At 41.3% G+C, this 22,689-nt stretch overlaps 1 protein-coding gene across 1 annotated transcript in view; it reads right to left on the bottom strand.

Moving 5' to 3' along the window:
* Nucleotides 1-3,835: 3,835 nt before the first annotated feature.
* The window catches only part of CRB1 (crumbs cell polarity complex component 1), a 76,400-nt gene continuing 57,546 nt past the window's right edge, over nucleotides 3,836-22,689 (bottom strand). Inside the window, 1 exon segment of the mRNA XM_033516284.1 lies at nucleotides 3,836-10,878. Coding sequence (XP_033372175.1) covers nucleotides 10,663-10,878 — 216 coding nt within the window. The 3' untranslated portion in view covers nucleotides 3,836-10,662.

Below are 22,689 nucleotides of genomic sequence, written 5' to 3'. Positions count from 1 at the left end.
TTCCTTGGGTGATGCAGGTTCTTGGGTGATGGGTTGGTCTGAGCAGCATTTTCAGGCTTATCAGGCATAAAGATTAAAATTATTCTGTATTATTTTAGAAGATTTTCTCCATCGAGTGAACATTTCATTTTCTCAAATGTAGAGAAAGCAGAATGTGTTTTCTTGAATGCAATAATGAATTGATTAGTGAAAATGTTAAATGTTGATGTCCTTTGAAATTCCAGTGGTATTTTGGATCTTTTAAAAACCTTAGCTAATCATTCCTTTTTTGTTAAACAGCTTTTCTTGGGCTCTAGATCTTCAAATTACTGCCAAAAGTAGTTATATTATCTTTTTTCATAGATTAAGAAATCAACATAGTAAGGAGAAACAAGTAAGAGGAAGGTACAGTAATAATTGATGGGTGCTGTGGTTTGAACCTTTCATATTAGATGTTAAAATAATAATAATTGTAATCTCACCAAGTACTTTTGTCCTGTTCAGCCAAGTATTATCAGAGAGCTCTTGGGGATCCTGTTGGTGAGGGAGGAGGGGTGCCTGACCTCCTGGGATCTGATGAGGGGTCAGACTGTGCCGCTGAGAGGTGCTGGGACCTCCCCCTTTTGCAAACCTGGACAGCTCCTGCTCTTCCTGCTCTGCTGCCCTTGGGCCTGAGTGCCGCCCCCTCCGCATCCGATGGCACTGCTGGCCTGTGTGACCCACTTGTACATCTGGTGACCTGCCTTCGTCCCCCTCCTTGAGGCTGCTGGGGGGAGGCTGCTGCAGAAAGCACCTCTTGGCTTCAGGGGAGATGGGGAGTAAAATGAAGGTAGGTTTTATCTGTAACTTAGGTGGGATAATGGATGTGTAAGGGGTGAGGTGACCCTGGCTGGTCTCTGTTTCTCCATCCTTCTCAGGGGGAGGGCTCCTGACTCTTCCCCAGCTCCAGCACGGAGGAGCTCCTCCATGGCCTGTGGGTGGATCTCTGCCCCCATAGACCTCCCTGGGCTGCAGGGGCACAACTACCTCACCATGGGCTGCACCTTGGGCTGCAAGGGGAATCTGCTCTGGCACCTGGAGCACCTCCTGGAGCAGCTCATGCCCCTCCCTCCTCACTGACCTTGGTGTCTGCAGAGCTGCTGCTTTCTCATACTCTCCTCTCTCTCAGCTGCTATTGCTCAGTGCATATTCCCCTTTGACTGTGTTATCCCAGAGGTGCTGCCACTGTGGCTGATCAGCTCAGCCTTGACCAGCCATGGATCTGTCCCGGAGCTGCCTGGTATTGACTCTACCAGACATGGGGGAAGCTTCTCGCAGAAGCATTTAAATGTAGTTGCAGGTGTATGACTATCATTCAGCTAGAATCTTCCATTGAACGGCTATGCAGTATAATCTGATCTGTTATTCACTCTTCTGTATTAAAAGCATTTTGATACCTTATGCAGACAAACCATAGAGACTAGGTTTCAATATTTATATAGTCAATCCAGAAACTGATGAGAAAACTACAAATTATCTTGATAAAAAACAATGAGGGTGTGATTTTAACAGTTGCTGTTAGACTGGTGCTAGCTTACTGCAGCCAGCAGGCTGATAACAGCTGTGAAGTGTGGTAGCAAAGGAATCCTCACTGCTAGATTAAGCATAGCACATCTTGTAGTCCTTTGATTTTCCGGTAGATATGCCCACATTTTTATACCTGTTAAAATGATAGCTGTGAAAATTAACTTCTTTTCTTAGGTCCAGGTTATGAGTCAACTGAGGACATTATGAAAGCTGTCTTTGCAGAAGGAGCAGGAAGGTATGAAGTCTTTCAGGTAAAGATTATCTGCTTTCCTTAGTATTTTATCTCAGGGCACTGAGAGTGTGGTTGCAACTTGGCTTCTGAGGATGTTTGAGTTAAGTTCTTTCAAACCTGAGAATGAGAAAGGACTGAAAAAGAGGAGATAATAAGAAAAGGCAGTCTAAGTTAAGTTGGCAGATTTTACACAGATGGTACAGCAGGACTCTTCCTGTCAATACAATGCTAAGTGTCTGTGAAAAACTCAGAGGGGTTTGATATAACAGCCATGTGGTACCACTCTGGGTACGAGAGCTGGCTTGTGTATTAGGAATTGTGTCATTTGAGGGAAGAATGCAGCTTAAAGCACCAATTTACTGGAGACTATTTAGAAGGAGAAATCAGAAACTCTCCTATTCATTAGTAACTGCTTGGTTGTGCTTCAAAAGCAGATGAGAATTGCTTTTGCAACTCACTTTTGCTTTCACACAATGTAGCTGCAGCCGTTCCTGAATGATGGACAAAGCATTTCATTTTCATTCCAGAACTCATTTTGTGTTAACCTCATGTTCACAAAATGAAAAATAACTTTATCAAATTCAGGGATTTAGATTTTTATTTGATGTGACAAGCAATAGCAACAACAACAACAAAAACCTAAGCAATGCCTGGGGTGTTGTGGGTTTGCTGGTATTCAGATAAAGCAGAGTAGAGTCTGTCTGCAGATTTTCAGAAAAAAAAAAGCTAACAGCTTCTTGCATTTCAAAAGCCCAAAGGCAGTCAATCTTGTTGGAAATTCTGTATGAAACATAAACAAGTATTAGTTCTAAATGCAAAGTTTGGGAAGCATATTTGGAATATGTTATGGGCTGTATATTGTTACCTTTGTGTGACTGCCCATTCCACATTCCTCCTGAAAGTCGGAAGGGCTGGGCTCCTGATGGTGTGCTGCTCCACTGATTTTTTATTTTTGGGTCCACTTCTTCTCTCAATTGTTACTGAAAGACTGGGAACAAAGCAGCAACAAACCCCACCACACAACTCTGAAGAAGAAAGGTACAGCATGGCCTACAAAGATTCTACTAAACTTGGCTGCAAGGCTTCTCCTATTAGGTCTGTTACCTGGTTTTAATTGTTAAGTTCTAAACTACTCAGTTTCATGGATGAGACACAGTAGAGATGTACTCTGCCATGTACCACTTACACAATACTCATTTGCCAAGTTTGTTTTCCAGCTGTGTATAATTCTGTGAATAACTCAACTAAATTGTGGTACTCTGCCTTGAAATGTGCTTTAGGAGTTGTAGTTACAGCAGAAAGTTCTGTCCTGCCTACAGACCTCAGCTTAGCTCCATCCTTGCATTGACTCCACATTCAGTAATACATGGCTATATGGAGACAGCAGTGTTCTGTTCACTGCTGTTCTTGAGAAAATAACCTCTTAATATTGTACCACCTGTTTAGCAATGAGGAGGATTATGTACTTAAAATGTTCAGCTGAATAATACATACAAACATCTGACATTTGGCCCACTCTGAGAATAGGTGGCATGCTTATTTAACGATTTCAAAAATGTTAAAACGGTGAGGTAGAAATTAAAATGTTTTTTTAAAATATTTGTATCTAACTTACTGATTAACTCCTTTTCTACATTTCCCCTTGGCATATTCATACTGGGCGTCACAGTAGCTGTACTTGAACAATATACTGAACATTGTTGACATTTCAGCCTAATTAGTTGCATCCTATTTTGTGATTTGTCTTTGGTGCTTTGGGTTGCTGGCCCAGGATTTTTTTTAACTTTTTTTTTATGCTCATCATTGTCTCATTCTAAATGTCAAGAGACCAGTATTTGTGTAATTGTTTTTTCCCCTTACTTCTTTTCTTCCTAATGTCAGAAAATTTGACAAGTGATTTTTGCATCTTAGGCAGGCTACACAAGAAAAATACATCCCAGGACTGCATGACAAACGAAAACTAATCCGGTCTGTGCAGGTCTTGATTGCAGTCATATATTTTTCCGGCCAGTGGTCACTGTAACACATCATTCTGAACCAGAATGATCTTCTCTGGGACTGGTCTCATCATTTGTGCCAGCATTGGGCCACCACAAAAGGCAGATTTGCATCTTCTCTGTTGGGCTAATTTCTCAAGCAAAAACCTGCTGGAGCTTCCTTCTCTCTGGGGTCAGGTTTATCACAGTTGTCTGTGATCCTGTCATGGATCCCACTGGAAGAAAATGCTTGGCACTAGGCATGTTCAACTGGGCACTGAGGTTTTATACATTCCAGATGGAAAGTCTCAAACTGTTGGTTTGCTTTAAATGACCCTCACTTGTGCCCACGGGACTGTTTAAATGTCTGGAAGAGCTGCAGTCACTGACACAGGAGTATGCACTGCCAGAACCTGAGGGACAGGAGCAGTGCAACTGTTGCTTTTCTGGTTTGCTTTTTTTCCTTCTTTGTCACTGGGATCTAGGTCAAGGTTGCTCCGTTTGTGGGTGTTTCTAGGTTGTTCTAGCCAAGGTGTGAAGAACTGTTCCCACAGTGGTGCTGCAGGCAGCCAGGAAGGAGAGCCTGATGCTTTCTCCTCCAAAATAAGCCTGCACTCCTGGCTGGTCCTGAAGTGGCTGTGGTACAGGCAGGGTGCCCTGTTTCACTGGATGCCCACAGCTTGTTATATGGGCATCCTCTCCCTGCTTTCTGAGGAGGGATCAGAAGCAGTTAAGGCTGCATTTATTTGTTTAAACTGTTCTGTCCTTGGAGCAAAAATACTTGGAAATGCTCCTCACATCTTTCCTGAAGATTTACACTTCCCTAATTTGCTTAACAACTGTGCACTTACCTAGGGATAACACTGCAACTCCTGTGTGCCAGCTGTGTGGGAGACGCTCAGTTGTTTATTTGAGGGGCAGAAAGTTCTGTAGCCTGAGGCTGCCCCATGGCCTGGCTGCCTGGACACTGCAAACGTGCAGCAGTGCAGGGGCTGCTGGCACAGGTGACAATGGCCACAGCCAGCATGGTCACATTGTCTTAGGATGGCCCTGCACAACCCTTCCCTCCCATTCCTCCCCTGCTGCTGCTCCTGCTGAATCTCTGCTGCCAAGAAGGGTTAGCACAGGTGCCAAGTGAAACTGAGTGGGTTTAAATTGGAAACACACATTTTTGTCAGCACTGGTTATTACAGTACATGCCAGTGGAAATCACACTTTTGCTGGAACTACAGGTGGAACCTGAAAGGTCACACACAATATTGAGCTGGGGAGAATGGCATACTTCAAATGGTGCCATGAGGAGCATGGAACCAGATGAAGGCCTGTGTGGCTTTTCTCTGATCAGAAAAGACGATTTAAAGCCATGATTTGGACATGCCCGCCTCTGTGGTGCTTGACAATGTTAGATGGATTGTTGGGGAAGGAATTGCTTTGTGAAATGTCTCTGGAGAAGGAAAAGCCATGGCCTGATAAAATCAGAAATTAAAAGCAACATTTGTGAAACCAAGTCAAAAAACAGCAAAGTTGCTCAAATTGGTTGCAATATAAAATCTCCCAATACATTTTTACCCAATGAACATATACATACATATAATTTGAAAGAATGTAAACTCAGAAAAAGCATGACCTAATTGAGACCTCTGCCTGGCCTTCAGTACCTCACCTATGCCTTAATTTATAATTTATGCTCTGGCTTTTTGCTGTGCAAGAGATCTTCACACCTCATGGCATGCATTATAGATGGAGGAGTTTAGGTTAAAACATGCTTTTACTGTGAGGATTGGGATACTGCCCACTCTCCACATCAAATTCATGTGTGCAATTTAAACAAGACCTCACTCTGCTCCCAATAAATACACACCAGATGTATCTTTTAAAATGTTAGGTTTTGCAGCATCTTGACACATGCCAGTAGTTTGAAGGCTGTGCATGCTTCAGTGGGGCATGAAAGCCCCATCCATTCATTCAACTGTGACATCTTGCAATAGGCAAAATTCTAGTGATGTCAGCTATTCACTGCTCAACTTCATTGAGTTACAATGCCTAATCTGATGCTCTTTTTTTGAATTGTTTTCAGAGGTGTCAGTTTTCTTTAGCTGAGAGGTGATTGAATAGCACAGGAAAAAGGAACTTGGCCAAAATCCTCTGATCTATGATTCCTAATGTTATGTGACATTACACATGTAAAGGTTTGTCCTGAAGTGAGACTTAGGGCTTATGTTAAATAAAACATAGTACAGACATTTGGGGCTGGGAAAAAGACTTTGCTGTCTCTTATCTGGAGACAAGATTTCTACTGTGGGACTGTATTTATTATGGATGATTTAAAAGTGTGTCAACTACTTATTTAATACTGTAAATAAGATTAATTTTATTATTAATTAGCATCTGTGGGAACAATAATCACTAGCCAGATGTAGACAATGACAGAAATAATCACTGGCCAGAAACCTGGATGGGCAGCAAAGGATGGTGCAGATTGCAGTGCTGAGGCTGGCAGCCCTCACTGTTCATCTCATTCCCAAGCATGGAAAATGTTTCTTGATCACTTGCTTTCTAATTGCAAACTTGACTTCTTAAACTGTAAATATACTTCTGATCTAGGGATAATTTCCTTTGTAATTGCATGATGAAAGAATCCCATAAAGTAAAAACAATATAGGATTCGATATAATCCTTATTTATTGGTCATTTTGATCCTGTACAGAGCAAAACAGTAATATGAATACAGCATCTAAACTATGAACATATGTACATATAGAGAAGGAACAGTTAATGTTACATAAAACAGAGAAGGCACATAATGCAAGGTAATGCTCACTGTTTCACAGGTTGGATGCCACCTTTTCCAAGGAAAAGGGAATGGACCATGAAAGGGGGTAAGTTGCTTCATCCTTCCCCTGCCTCTGAGTACCTTTGGAGGGATTTGGTGCAGAGCAGACTGTATGTTCTAACTTAGCACCCTCTCTTTGTTTGTAGAAGGCTATTCGACATGAAGAGAAGGTTAAATATGTAAGGCTTGGGAGTATATTGAGCTTTTTTTTTCCTTTAATGGATAGGTTGCAAGTGATGATGAATAATATATACATGAAAAATATTATACTTCAAACTTTTTAGTCAAATAGTGAGAGAGATTAAACAAATGGAATTCTGAAATATTTTAAGACTTTCCTGTGGAGATCCTGCCAGAGTAGTAGAGGTTGCCAGTGCTTTTTTGGGAACCAGAAGCCAAGTTCAATATTTTTTCTTATAGCAGCACACCTGCTCTCCACAACTCCTAGATGTTATTGCTCCTCCCTGGATGTCTGTGCTTCTATACATTCTATTAAACCCCTGGGCTGAGAAGCAGAAAATACCTTGGTATCTTCTATCTCAGTCTTAATCTGTGGGTTAAATTTCATCAGGGATTTTATTAGAGACTCTTTAAAATGTATTCTGTTTTAGCTGTTGTTCCCTGGCTGAGACATGGGCCAGAAGGGTCAGTCTTCCTAACCATGCATATTATGGTGGCTATAGCATGTTCATGAAGTGAAAGCTTTGGGACTTTTTGTGCCTCTCCAGGCTGCCAATTGAGCATTTCCAGATGCAGCATCTACCTCCCTGCTGCCTTTGGATGTTGCTTCATTAATGCAGATTTTCAGGAAGTGTGTTTGGAAATGACACTTGTTGCCTTCTGGGCCTTTTTTTCTTTTTTTTTTTTTTTTTGGTTGCTTATAAGATCATAGAGTTTTGAATATTTCACATTTTAATCCCTATTTGAAGTAAAACATGCTCCCTGCGAGTTACCCTACAAAGATCTGCTTCAATAGGTAATTCTAATTCCTGACTCACCATCATCCTCCCACTGTTTCTTTTGGCCTCACTGCAGTGAAAGTCCAGCTTCCACCTTGCTGCGATCCAGCTTTTGCCTCCACCTCCCTCAAGTGCCATTTACTTTCATTTCCTTTTCTTCTCTCATTTTTCTGTGAATTTCCACCACTCTTACTTTTATCACTTCCTCTCCACCAAGGCTGACAGCAATCTCAACTTACTCTAATCTTAGTTTAAAGGTTTTTTCCCCTGCCTTCTGTCTCCTTGACTTACTTTCTACAAACCACACTTGTATTTCACTGTGAGATTTTTCTCTTTGTTGTGCTTTTATGGATGTCTTTTTAATTCTCTAGGAGCATATTCCTCCTGAACTCTCTTTGGTCTGTATGAAAAGTCTTCAGGCTTTCATCTTCTCTGCCTCTTCTTTCCTCTGCACACGCTCCTGGGTATCTTGCTCAGCCCTAAAGATTCTCTCTGTGGCAACACTTTCTGGAATATTTTATTACATCTCTACAGATTGTTTTTCAACTGTCTCCCAAATTTCATCCAGAAAGTCAAACCATAGAGAAGAGCAGATTTACTTTTCAGCTACTTCCTTATTCTTACTCTTTCCTTGTGCTTTCCTTCAAGTTAGTTCTTGCAAACTGACTCCATCTTCAGCTGCTTTCTCCCTTTTGTCCTTTTTCCTTGGATAAGGTAATAATTAAGCCTGGAAGGGATCTGCTGATGTCATCTAGTTAAACCTCCTGCTCAAATAAAGGCAGACTTCAAAGTTAGATCTTTATTATAACCATTCTACTGCTATTTCTGATATCAGCTGATTTCTCTTTTTCTTTCTCCATCTATGCTATTCCCTGAGATCTCTATCAGTTCTCTCAGTTGAGCTCATTGACCACGAAATCGAGAGCATAAGGTGTGTGGAAGCATATTCTTTGCATCCACTTTGTTAGTCCAGTGCTGCTTCTGCTGCTTGAGCCTAATTCATTCTTCCAGATTTGTCCTGGTGTTCAGAGCTTGCTGTCCCCAAGATTTTCCCAGCCTTCTCTTCCTCACTCACTTACTGCTTGTTCCCTTGTTATCACAGTCTCCCATGTGGAGATTGGCCACTTTCTTGACATGGTTTGTCTTTCTTGTGAGTGAGGCAAAAAGGAAAAAAAAGCCATGATTTGAAAAGATCCGGAGAAAAGAATTTCTGCTCTCTCTCATCATAATTTTAGTAACTTGTTTTTCCACTATTTCCTCAGTTTTCTTTTGAACTCTCTGAATTTAGACTGCAGCTGTACAACAGCAGTTGCATTCAAAATAATAAGCTTCAGTAAAGCTGTAAATTTGGCCGGAATAAAATCTGCCATGCATTTTTGCTGTGACTACATTCTTCCAACTCAGCTTGAATCCAACCATCCACTCACATTTTCTGTAGTACCTTGTTTTGAAAGATATTGGTGAGGACTGCAAAAAGTCCTGAATGTGCTTACTATCATAGTTACTGCTAATCATCTAATATAAAAATAAATGTGAGTGGCATTGATCTTCAGTAATCCCTTAAGGGGTCATCCAGAATTAATTATCATTTATTCAATTAAGGATCATTAATTGAAAAGATGAGTTAAACTCTTAGATACTGAGTGTGCGTACCCTGTTATGCAACTCCTGGAATAATCTGGGGGTTGATGTTGGGATGTTTCACTGCTGTGGGCACATGCAAGCTGAAGTGCAGAAAGAAATGCCTTCATGGCCTTTCCACTCTGATGCCTCCTTATTGTGGATTCAGTTTGTGTGGGAGCAATGTTTGTGATTTAATTACTTGACTACATTTGAAAATTGACTGCATGAGTTACAGTTAAATTTTGCCTCTACATTCCAAAAACCCCTTTGACATTGAATAAATTTTTGGCACAAAGAATCATACAATCATTAAGGCTGGAAAATACCTTTAAGATCATTGAATCCAACTGTTAACTTACATTTTCAAATGTCTATTTCATTACAACATTTCTTTGTATCAAATATTTGTTTCATTGCATTGCATGTCAATGTGATTTTTATTACATCTATGTAATTGTCTGTTTCATTATAAGATTTCTTCCAAGCTTCTTCATTACATTTCATGCATTTGTTTCTTTTTTGACACAGCAACCCTTTTGCTGCTGAGGTTTATGAGGTAGTTAAATAGGATTATCCCTATTTTAAAAGAAGAAACTTGAGGCATAACAATTTATTTGCCCATGATCTTATGAGAAGTCTGAGTTCCAGGAGAAGCACCAAGTTTGGCCTAATTATTTTCAAGCCAATGTTCTACCTGTAGGCCACTTCTTCCTCTTTCCTGGTATTTTCCATGAGCTTTAGGAAACATTTATTTTGGCATCTTTCATTTTGGCAGCCAATGTACGTTTGCAATGCGAGAAGCAATAATTTTCTAAAAGGGATGATTGGGTAATATTGTAATAGGAAAAAGGCAGTAGTGTGGATGCACACAACTTATTTAGGATATTTAGATTTCATATCTCCTAACAGGTCAGGTTGTGCCCATCGGGTATTTTATGCCACAGTCTTTTATCCTAAGAGAAATACGTTCCTTTGGAAACTGAAACTCATTTCACTTTCATTTTAGTAGAAGGTGGAGGAACAGCAAGTGAAACAAAAGAACTAGAAGGAAGAAAAACAAACTTGAAGCATCTAGTTCTAGTACTAAAACCTTTGATAAAAGAATTACAATGTCTTTATTGTACAGACTTAGCTGATTTGTCTGCATCATCTTCTGCAGCAGTGATTGCTAGGCAGCCAAAGGAGAGTGCAAAAGGAGAAGCTGTTATCCGTGTGGTGACCAGGACAGGCAGTTACATTTATTCCAGGAGCCATTACTGTCCATAATGCCTACTGCTGATTATCAGGGCTGGAGTTTCCAGTGCAAATAAAAATTGTCCTTGGATGGGCTGGTCATCAGCAATGATAAATGTCATTTGTTCACTACTGAACTTAAAAGGAAAGCAATGAAAGAATTGTTGTAATATTTATCAGAAGGAAAATGAATATATCTTACATATGTTCAGTGTCCCCTTTCAGCCAGGTCTGAGGATGGAGGAGTGGCTTTGCTTTCTTCTAGATCAGTCTTTCCACAGGTGGTGGCTGCACCATGTTCCACATCTCTACACGGGACCCTTCCTTCTCCTGGCGGCTGGGGCTGTAGGTGCCCTGTGTCGCCCGTTTGCTGGCAGTGACAGCGGAGACCACCATGGCCAAGGACAGCACCACCAGCAGGGCCAGCGTCACCAAGCCAATGGCTGTGAATATGCTCGAGATCAAGTCAGCTGCCAGCTGCAGGGACGGAAATAATTGCAGTGTCATTGCCACCAAGAGAAGACTGAGACACACTTGGGCTACCCCGGAGGGAAAACAGAAAGCATTCTATGAATCAGGCTTTATAAAGGTGAGTTACTGCTGAAGCACCATTTATTGTAGGGAACTACATTAACCCCTCCATTTTGATCTTTGAACTCTTCAGAATATGACTGGATGGTTAGTGTTCAAGGCAGATGAATTTCTTGTAAGGACACATTTCTTTTGACAGCTTCCTTACCTTGAAAATAACCTGCAAGTTAATATGTCTGTGGGCTGCAGTAGTAATTCAGCAGTTATTTAATCCTTCAATAAAAAATTCATTATTCCTAGTTTGCTTGTGAGCACATTATTGCTGGTCTTTGCTACTGCAAGTTAAACATGAGCTAGTTTGAACATATATTGAGCTATATTTCTGTTTATCTTGCTGGAGGAATGAAATTTATATGAACATTTATATATATATACACTTACATATATAGAAATATTGCTTACAATAAATATTGTAAAATGTAGTATTTCTACAGACATTCCTACCAGTAAACTTTTCTACCAGTGTTTGCATTAAATAAACGTATAGAGGCTGCACAAGAGTGCATAATCAGTATATTTTCACAGGTAAATTTTAAAATATTAATGCAGATCTTCCGTATATAGACTTCATAGGTTCATCTACAGAAACATAAGCAGTTCAGTACAGGATGAAATAAAGATGCTCTGATTTTTTTGGGGTTTTTTTCAGTTTTCATGTGGCAGTGGGAAATGTAATAATGTCAGAAGGCAGTGTGCACATAAACCAATCTGTCAGCTGGAAAAACTTCAGACCAGAGAAATTTTATAGATGGTAGATGAATGTTTTGTACACATCTATGTATGCACTTTCATGTTTAAAAATGCTTATGGTGAGGAGAGCAATGAAGTGATGTAGTTAGTGTGGAAAAGTGGTCACTATGGACAAAATGACCCTAGCAGGAATTGAACTTCTGGGCAGATTCTGCCATCCATCATCTTTTGATTTGTATTACAAGTGACAGCTGAACTGCCTGAGATGAATGCGTGCTTGAGGCTGAACTTTCAAATCCCCAAATATTTAGAAACAGAAAACAGTAGGTCAGAGCTTGTTTCCCAGTTAGATGCTCCATGTTGCAGGATATTTTAGTGACCTGCTTACTCGTCATGTCTAAGGAAGGGCAGTCACAGTCCAGAGCATGAGGATGATTTTGCACTCAGTGATGGATGCACTGGAAGTGGATGCTCTGTGTGTGCATCCCCTGGACTCACGCCTTTGCTGGAGAGCAACAATGCCAGAGGGAAAACGTTAAAACAATCCTGTCTCTCTTTTTTCCTCTCTCCAATTCCACACTGATGTAAAAGGTCCTGCTATAATAGTAAAAGCAATTTTGGCTCAGGGGTTCTCTCCAGGGGATAAATGATTGACTAGGATATTTTCCTCTGTCCTTGATGGCTAAATATATGGTCCCTGTGATTTTAAATACATTTTTCCCAAAAGAAATAATATAATGCAGGTGTCAGACCAAATGACTACTACTCTAAAACAAGGTGGCATGAAGCATGTTGGTCTATTAAATTGTATTGGATTGGAAAGGTTATTTCATCTTTGGATAGTATTACAGACATATTTGAGATCCTAGTTTTGCTCTGTACTCTGTTGGATTGTATGACCCTTGTTCCTCTTGTCTCAGAGAGGCAGCAAATTTTTAACGGAATTTTTGTTCTCAGAAGCTCTCTTTTGTTTTCATTGCCTGCTCTGGGAAAATAAGGACTAAGATAGTCCAGGTTAACTCTGATCCTAGGGTTGAACAAGCCATTTGCAAGAGAAATTCACTACCACAGACAAATGGATGGCATGGCCTCTCCTCTGGTATGTGAAATTTCTGAATTCAGTCTCCAGTTTTCCAGTCCATACTCTTTCCATTCCTGTTCCAAGCATGTCTCTCTGTACAGTTCCATTCATGATAACCTTCAAATTAATTTGATACCTTAAAGAAGAACTTTTTGCAAAAAATTGGGGTGAAGAAAAACCTTGTAACTTGCTAAAATGGAGTCACACATCTAAATGTCACTTTCAAATTAAGATAATCATAACAGGGATTTGGTTTTTTTTTTGCAATAGTTACTTATTAGAGAAACCTTACCCATTCTGAGCCAGTATGTAAAAGAAGTTACCCCACTGCTTAATACCTGCAGAGCTGGGGGTTTACCATGATCAGATACATTAGCTAACTTTATTTCTATGTCTATATTGCTTTTAATTTCTACACGTGAAAAAAGGCCTTAACTTCATTTGTTTAGGTGGATTCTATTGATCAAAACCCCCTGATGTTCCAGTGGTGTCCCCTGGTCTATCAGCCCACAACTCCTGCCAAAGTTTCCAGTATAAGGTAGCCCTTTAGCAGTTGCACTGAACTGGCAACAAGAGTTGCCAGAAGGCTGTACAGTCTGGTCCCATCAAAATCAACTGCTTATTTAGTAATTAATGGCTGAATAGTTAAATTAATTTGGAAAATCATCTGGCTGATCTGGGAAAAAGTATCTGAAAAGCTCTGTCCCCTGTCATCTCAGAGTCTGTTCAGTGCATGTCTGCTGATGATGATAGACTGAAATAATTGTAGCTAGTGATTCCAAAAATAAAAGGATTGAGTAGCATTTTTAGTAACATCAGTGCTGCTGAAATAGTGGAAAAGTGGCTTTCTGTCATTGACCATAATGTGTACTTTGCATAATGTAAGGGAGTGGTCACTGAAAATGCAGTTTGAAATTAAAAGTCCCATATCAGTGCTTCAGGCTTTTCTGACAAGTCCTTGCTGGTGCTTTCACAATAGATGGGTCTGTCTGTGAACCTCTGGGATGTTTCAAAGTGCCCTGGGGCTGCTCACGTGTGTAGCCGCTCATCTCAGTGCTCCATCTGTGTCACAGATGCCCTGGCTGTGGGTCTGGGGCATCCTAAGGGACTAGACCACCACACTCTAATATCACTTGTCAGCTTCACACCACACTTCCCTTCCCCACGTTAACTGGTTAACACCTGGCTGCTGAGCTGAGTGCTTGGGAGATAGCAATACACTGGTTTTTGGTGTGTTTGTCACAAGGTTGTTGCAGAATGCCAAGCAAGAGATGCTCTTTGGCCTAGAGCTTCAAAAGCAGAAGAGGAAAGCTCTGGAAAGGAATGGACAGAGCAAGAAAAACTTCATTTTGTCTTGGCACAAAAGAAGTGCCACAGGACACCTGGAAGCTTGTGAAGACAAACAAGTTCCTAATTTTTTGCTGAAAACCTTTGTTATGCAACACTCTCTGCCCCCATACATTGTAATTGTCTCTCAAAAATAATTCCTGCCAATAAATAACACATGGTGATCACAGCTGTTTCTGAATGTAACTTCAGCACTGCTTATGGAAAGTTAAATATATGCAAGGTAGATGAAGGAGGGTTAATTAACTGGCTGGGCAATACCTTAGAGATTCTCATTACAGTTTGAGGCTGGACTGAAAGGCCTCCTGAGGACTCTAACAACCTGAATTATCTTATAAGCCTGTTTAGAAGGTAACTGGTGACAGAATAGTTTTAAGAGCCCCTAATATAGAGGAGCTGCCAGTAAAAGCTGCATCCTTGGTGGTAATGGATGCTGATGGCAAGATGATAACAAAAAAATGAGGTTTGCTACCATGGGAATGCCTATCTGCTTCTCACTAAGTTGGGTTTTTTTGGATGTTCTATTTAAATACCGTTGGATGTCAGCCAGAGCAAGATAGGTTTATTTTGGCAAAAAATTTAAAAAAGGAAAGAAAAAACATGGTTGAATTTAGTTTTCAGATGGGCTTCATCTGCAAAGACAGGAGAAAATGCAGGCAAAAAATCTTTGTCTTTTTCCAAAATCAAGTCTTATGGCTTTTCACTGGTGGCTTCACATGAAAATTTCTTATTTTTTTTAGAGTTATTTCAATTATAAAATTTAAATTACTTAGAATATTTAGATTGCATAATATAAATCACTGAATAGAGTGACATTTCATTGTAGCTCTGGGTTTTGCTTTCCATTTGGTTATGGAAATAGATCGATTGCTCTGCTTTGGTTCCTTGTTCCACTTTCTGAATGTGAGGGGCCCAGTTCAGAAGTTAGAGCTCAGAGGCATTTATCAACCCAGTGTATGTTTGCTTATCTTTAAGAAAGCCATCTCCCACGTGGTTATTTTACAAGAGGGAACATTAGGGATTTGCTGTAATGAACACTTCCACGTGTGCCAAGTGTCAAAGGCAAGTGGAAGAGCACGAGTGAGTGGCACTGGGGAGGTGTTCCTGGAGATGCTTCTGGAGGTGTTCCTGGAAGTGTTCCTGGAGATGCTTCTGGAGGTGTTCCTGAAGGTGTTCCTGGAAGTGTTTGGGAGGTGTTCCTGGGAGGTGTTCCTGAAGGTGTTCCTGGAGGTGTTTGGGAGGTGTTCCTGGGAGGTGTTCCTGGAGGTGCTCCTGGAGGTGTTTGGGAGGTGCTCCTGGATGTGTGCCTGGAGGTGTGCCTGGAAGTGTTCCTGGATGTGCTCCTGGAGGTGTTTGGGAGGTGTTCCTGGAAGTGTTCCTGGAGGTGTCCCTGGAGGTGTTTGGGAGGTGTCCCTGGAGGTGTTTGGGAGGTGTCCCTGGAGGTGTTTGGGAGGTGTTCCTGGAGGTGTTCCTGGAGGTGCTTCTGGAGCTGTTCCTGGAGGTGCTCCTGGAGGTGTTCGGGAGGTGTTCCTGGAGGTGCTCCTGGAGGTGCTTCTGGAGGTGCTCTTGGAGGTGTTCCTGGAGGTGCCTGTGGGCTGGGTGACCTGTGACAGGCTCTGGAGGAAGGAGCTGCTCACCTCTGTGCCTGGGCAGAAAGGATGAACCCGCCTTCATTTCAGCACTCACTCAGAATATGCCTGGTTCTGAATGTGTTTCCAGACAGAGACAACAACGCAGGCTTTAAAACACCAGGGTTGACAAACCCAGGAGATTTCCCTTCCCTGCCACTTGTGGGGCTTTCTGGGAATTCTGCAGCTGCTCGTGGGCACTGCAGCTTTTGCCGCAAAGTCTCTGGATCCTGACACCACTCACAGGGTTATCAATTCATTCCCGGTAAGATTTACTGCCTCCAAATTAAAAACATTTGCTGTGGAAACAATTGGCTTTAGTTGTCCTAATTCATGTCAGAATTACTTTGAAAGGTTTGGGGGCGTATAGGGACAACAGTGAGCAGCCAGAGAAAAGCCATTTACTTGATTAAAAGGTCCATAGATATGTTGAGTTTATTTCACAGAGGATTTACAGCCATCTTATTGGAACTTCTGCAGGCTGAATTCAAATAAGAATCTGAGTAGTTCAAGGAGGCATCCAGTCAGGCACACACAAATTGTTATTATGAGATGGATTGATAACCCCAGGCTGTGAGGCTACAGTTTATTCTCAACAGCAATAAAGTAGCCATAAATCTACAGATTGGCTGTATAAAAGTACATTAAATAAAAGTACATTAAATGAGTGGCATGTGAAGTCCCTTTTTCTGTGATTTTTCACCTTAGCAAACTGTGACCTATTGCTCTCCCTCACATCACCTGCAAAATGTACCTGCTCTGTTTGTGCTACACACCAGCCACCATGTCCCAAGAGCTGTTGGGCTGTTGAGTAGTAGTAGTGGTAGTGGTAGTAGTAGTGATAGTAGTAGTAGTAGTAGTAGTAGTATGAATAATCTGGTTGGGGCTCATTTAAGGAGCACAGACTTATGTCAAGCCAACCACTTCATAGGTCAATGGAAAAGGCAAACTGCTTTTAAGATTCTGTAAACACTACCTATTTTCTTTAACTGCTTTATCCTTTAGTGGTTTATCCTGGTTTCCTGCTTCATGCTGTTGTCCATGTGGCCACTGATTTTTGAGTGTGTCTATACACAGTTATTCTTCAGGTCCTTGAATAGTTTACTCCTTGCTGCTTTGCTATCTGTGGCAACAAAGGAAGCAGCACTTAGTGCACTTTAGCTGATTTTCCACTGTTTATCATCAGTGAGACCACCAAATCCTTTTCCTTCTGCACACCTCAGAACTCATCAGTTCATCTTGTGGGCTTCAAAAATGGCAGTTGCATTGTGTAGATGTTCCTCTTGTCCCCTGAAGTGATTTCTGAAACGTGCAGTATTTGCTGTACTGTAAACCTGATGCCTAACAAGTTTCAGGTTTAAGTGTTGATTGAGAAGCAGAAAGTAAGAGATTAAAACAGACATAGGAAGACTGCTGCAGGGCTTTTATCTAGTTTTGCTCCTTTTATGAGTAAGAAAAAGGACAGTTCGTAGGACTGGATTCAGCTGTGGAGTCTTGAAGGTGTGAAGAAGGTCTCAGTGGCCTGAAGGTGCCACAAATTGGCTCTGGTGCCTTCTGTATTCAAGGCAACACCCCAAGGTAGCATCACTGCTTTTTTTCTTCACATTTTAGGAACTTCTCCCACTGACCCCATGTTCACTAGGAGGAGGCTATCCTGTTGTCCCTCATGTCCCTCTGTAGCCCTCTGAAAATATCTCTGAATTATATCAAGAGCTGTAGATCCTCTTGAACTTCCAGCATTCTATTGCTTTTTCTGCCATCAGCCTCTGAGTTATTTTCCTGATAGCTGCAGGGAAATACAACCCCACTTCCTAGAGCGACTGAATGAGACTCTCGGTCCTGTACCTGCCCCTGTGGACATTGCTGAAGAAAAGCTTAGGTGACTAATTCTGATGTGTGCAGAATATCCAGGTATTTAGGCAGTTCATCTTGAAGAAGAAAGATTTTAAGTAATCTTTTAGATTTCTTTTTTTGTTTTCTTGTGGGTGTTATCTGAATATTTTCTTGAAATGTCTCTGAAGAAATTATGTTCACTACAATCTCTTTATAATATATGCTTTTTATGTAATGTAGTTTGAATAATTTGTCTTAGTTGACACCTGACAGTTTTAATTGATTCCTTCCTTAAAAATGCCAACTTTTAGTTTTCTGACAGTTCTTAAAATTAAGGAAAAAGCATAAAGAGAATTCATGTTAGCTGCTATAATGATAAATTGGTCATCTGGCTTGACCAGTTATAGATCAGAAAAGTGCAATCTTTAATATGAAGGAAGAATTATGTCTGTGGCAGTCTGTGAGAAAAATGGAGAAGATGGAGATGATTGAAGTCTAGGATTTAGCTGGGCTTGCAAAGAAAGCACCTCATTAAGAAATTCTGACAGCCTCCCTCCTGGCACGTGAAGTTGCACTGTTGTGACACTACAGAAGTTAATGAGGAAGTTTGTTCTAATTATAGCGGAGCAAGAAATTGGAGATTGGAGACGGAGCTCTCTGAAGCGTTGCAACTAAATTGTAAAGCAGGCTTCAGTGAAACAAAGGTGTTGTTCACATTAGTCTTGATCTCCCAGTCAGATAGCTTACCCAGACCTCCCCCTCCCCACACTGGGCTGCAGGACCATTCCCTGTTTAAAGGAATGCTTTAAACATTGCTGTTTAAACAATGCTGTGTTTAAATAAAGAACAATTTGCCCTCTCCTCAGTGCTGGTACATGCAGCAATGTGTGGCTCAGGTGGCCTTCTATTGGCAGTATTAGCTTTTTGGCCAAGAAGCTTTTTCGGAAGGCTCGGAAATTAACCTCCAAAGGAATTAACCTTTAAAGAACAGGCTACCTACAATAACTATAATTTGTTTAACTACTTGCAGTATTGATACCTGGTTTATATTTAATGCAAGCAGTCCAGATATGAAAACAGAGTTTAGTATGTCTGGGATGGTCTGTCTTAGGCAGAAGGAGCAATAGTCCTGGTTTTGGCCACCGTACTGTGCATGAGCTCAGCCATAGACCCAAAAGAGCCAGAAGTACATAAGCAGCCCCTTAAAATCTGCATCAGATGTTTTGCTGGACCCGTATCTCACAGATTTTTGAATGCCTTTTAGGCAGCAGAGTGTTGGTTGCACAAAGAGAAGTGATTTGGGTGGCAGTTTGGGAGGGCAGCTCTCATTAAGCTGTGGGCTTTGAGAAGGCTCCTTGATAGCGCTTCTGCAGCAACTGCCAGTGCTAATTCTGTAAGTGCTCCAGCTCTTTTTAAGATCATCCGAGTGGTGCAGCACAGATTAAATGTGCAGCTCCAATGTGTTGTCATGAGATGCCTTTTAAAATTCTATCGACAGCCTCTGGTGTAGGAACTTCACCATCTGCTGCAATCTGAAAGGATAAGAGGGAAAAAACTATAGCTGGTGCAAATCCAGGCAAACCATGCTGAGGAGGAGTTTGTCCCATAGCTGCTATATCACAGACTAGACAAATGTTTTAGTAAAGGTGTCAGTCTCTGGGGTGCAACATCCTTTTCCAGTTTGGGAAATGCTTTGGGGCATAATACAGAATTATTTTTGTGCATGGCTGCCAGCACAGTGTATCAGGTGGTGTTTCTTCACAGGGGATAACTGCTTTGCAGCTTTGAGACAACAGATTCCGTATGAGGATATCTTGATGGTGGATAAAAGCCTCATGAGACAAGCATTTTGTAGGAAGAAATGGGAGAGATTTAAACTCAAGACTATCACTGAAAACACACTGACTTTCTGTTTTTCCCTGCATGTGGCCAGGTTGAGTTTACTGTATCCCTGTAGCTGCCACAGTAGAAATGGCACCTGGAGAGGCATTTGGAAGAACACGCAGGCTTTTTGAGGAAGTCTGCTGTCATGGGAGAGTGAGGTGGGTGTGAAGGGGTTAGGTTAAACCCCCAAACAGGAGAAGAGTAAGAAAAGATGCTGCAGTGCTGAAGATGAGGGCAGGACAGCTTCCAAGGAAAAGAGATGGAGAGAGGTCCAGTAGACAGAGTGAAACAGTTAAAATTATGAGAAAAGAAGAATGGATTTCAAAACTGCTTTCTTCATTGATTGCACAGGTGTTGGTCAGACCAGCATATGCAGGATGATGTTGTGACACTCAGGATGGGTCTGATGGTAATGACAGCATTTGGAGAAGACAATAGGGAAGGAAAGGGTAATGTAGGCTGTCGGCAGCTAAGTCAAGGAAGCAACTAAACCATTCCTACTGCAAACCTCTGCTTTTCTGATTTTTTTCCATGTATTTTTTTATCTGTCATTCTAGATTCCAATCACTTCTGTACAAGGAAAAAAGAACAAAATGAGAGATTTTGCTGAGTTATTTGCAATGTGGAAGTACTGTCTGAGTGAATACCTGCTTTTTGTTTCTCCTCACCAACGTGTTTCCTTGCACATTGTTTTCACCAGACATGATTCGCCTGTGTTAGGAACTATCAGCCTCAATTAACCTTAATGGAGTTGCACAATCAGACTTGTGCACAATGTGGAGTTGCTCAAAACTCCACTTTTCAGTTCATGATAGTTGGGGTTAAAGATCTCTTAATCAGTGATGTTAGTGGTAGGTGTTATTTTATTTCTGTAATTACTAGGTCTTTGAGAACAGCTCCAAGGACCTATCAAAGTCCAGCATCACAAAGGATGCAGCCACCTCCTGTGGGCTGTGGTCCCTGCCTGTGACCATAGGTAGCAGGCTCTGGTCCTCTTGCCCCAAGGTCCTGGTTGTCTTGCACAGGTGCAATCTGTGCTGAAACTCAGTGTTGAAATTCAGTCCTGCCTCTCCCTGCTTTCTGTGGGAATGAGAAACTGCTCTGTCCAGTGATGCATAAAAAACAGGTGGGTCAGCTGTTTATGGCATAGCACAGACTGTTACAGTTCTTGTCCAATTTTGTAATTGCCAGGCACTTTCCATCCCTTCTTCTCTGCTAATAAGCAAAGCAAATGATCTCAAAACTGTTCCATGAAATTCTTCTCCGTACTTGGTGCTGAGTGCCTGCAAACCAGCCATGTGCTGATACCTAGCATAACAGGATGCTGTCAAGTGGTGATGAAGTAAGGAGCACTGTGACTGTTTCACACTGTCAGACAGCAAGGTATCAAGTCAGCAGCGAGCCTTTGCTGGGAGCAGCACTTCAATTGCAGCCATCTCCTGCTTCCAACTGTAAATATTAATAGTATAAGATAGACCTTTATTGGCTACATAATACTTGCCTTAGCACGCTATGTGACACTGTCACGTTACTTCACTAATTATATTCCTCAATAAAAAACTTTTAGTGTGTTTTTCTCCTACTGGTTGCTTTTTTTTTCTAGTAGAAAGTTGATTTGTGACAACAAAAATCATTATGGTTTAGCTTCGGGACAGATTTTGGAAGAGGTGCATGTAGGTAAAGTGTAAACAAAAAAAATCTAAAAACAACTATATTAATAATTATTCAGACTTGATTTAGACTTTTCATTTGTTAGCAGTTATTTTTTATCTTTTTTTTTTTTTTTTTTTTAAAGTGTGCTTTTGGCTTGTACATAGAACTGTGTGAGTGTGTGTCTACCTCTGAATCTTATCACTGTCCTCAGGGATTCTTGGATCAAGTACTGCATACCTAATATAGGGTCTATCATTGTACCATTAATATCATTGTATTAATATCGCTGGCATTCAGCAGGTTTGCATCTGAATGTGAGCTGGATGAAGCCAACTCTGATAATTGCTTTTTGGGTATTGCTGAAGATGGAAATGATTTATAAAGTCTCTTTCTGTGTTATAGCCAACACAGCACATGAGAGAAAGATCTCTGAAAATGCAGTAGAAATTTCTTTTAACTTTTTACTCCATGCTTTTACCTTACTGCCACCTAAAGATAACTAACAGAAAATACGTTTTACTTCAGATTAGAATGTTTTACCCTGATATGCTGGAGAGGAATGGCAACCCTATCAATGTCTGTCTTTTAAGAAGTATTCCTACACTTTCAGGTTTTCTTGAAGATCAAAGTTCTTGGAAATAGGAAAGAAATCTGCCAACTCAGCTCACTGAATTTACCTCTGGTCCTCCAAGGCAAGGCATACTGAGTCTGAGGCCAACTCACCCTTTTTCTGGCCAGGTCTGTTTAACTCAGGTGATTAACTCAGATCTCCTCAACATAGGCTGAAAGTAGCATTTTCTACAGTGGTTGGGTCACCTTTATCTGCAGGTGTAAGGTATTTCTGATCCAGCCCCTCTTTGATTCCACCTTTCTCAGATATGAGAGTGTCTGCTGGTGAGCAGGCAGCCTGAGTGGTTCCTCCTTCTCAGCACCATCCTTGATGCCTTATTTCTTATGCAGTGGTTTTCAGTCGGAGAATGCCTTTAGAGCAGCTTTTGGTCAAAGAGGGGAACTGAGGCATGAAATAGAAACACAATTAGCCCACGACCAGTTAGGCAACCCATGGTGGAAATGGTGATTGAATTTAATCTCTTCCTTCTGCCTGTCAGTCACACCAGGGCAACACAGCCCTGCCCAGCTCTAATACTGCCCCTGACAGTGGCACTGGCGAGGTCTGGCTCAGGGGGTGCCCTCCAGGTTTTGCCTTGCTGGGTGTTTGTACAGTTGCTACTGCAGTGATGCAGGAAGCACCGAGCAAGAGAACTTGGTCTGACAGGTGGTCTTTCATGGACCTGTTGCCATCAGACATTTTTATTGTATGACATATTTTTTTGGAGTGAAGTATGGCATTCTCTGTTGTTCAAACTGCACTATTGCATTTACACTGGTGATAAATCCCTCATATGTACCTACTACAGGTTTACAGTCTGCACTTAGACTAAACTCACATTTCTGCATCAACTGACCTGTTGTTATTTATTGGCTGAGCACCAGGACAAATGCTCTTTCCCAGGATGGACAGGCAGTGACTCCTCTCAGGCAAATACCCTTGAGTGCAGTCCTCACTGCTCTGTTCCTGAG

Source organism: Parus major, chromosome 8, assembly GCF_001522545.3.
Source record: "Parus major isolate Abel chromosome 8, Parus_major1.1, whole genome shotgun sequence".
Classification (NCBI taxonomy): Eukaryota; Metazoa; Chordata; class Aves; order Passeriformes; family Paridae; genus Parus; species Parus major.
This window is presented reverse-complemented; position numbering and strand designations above follow the sequence as displayed.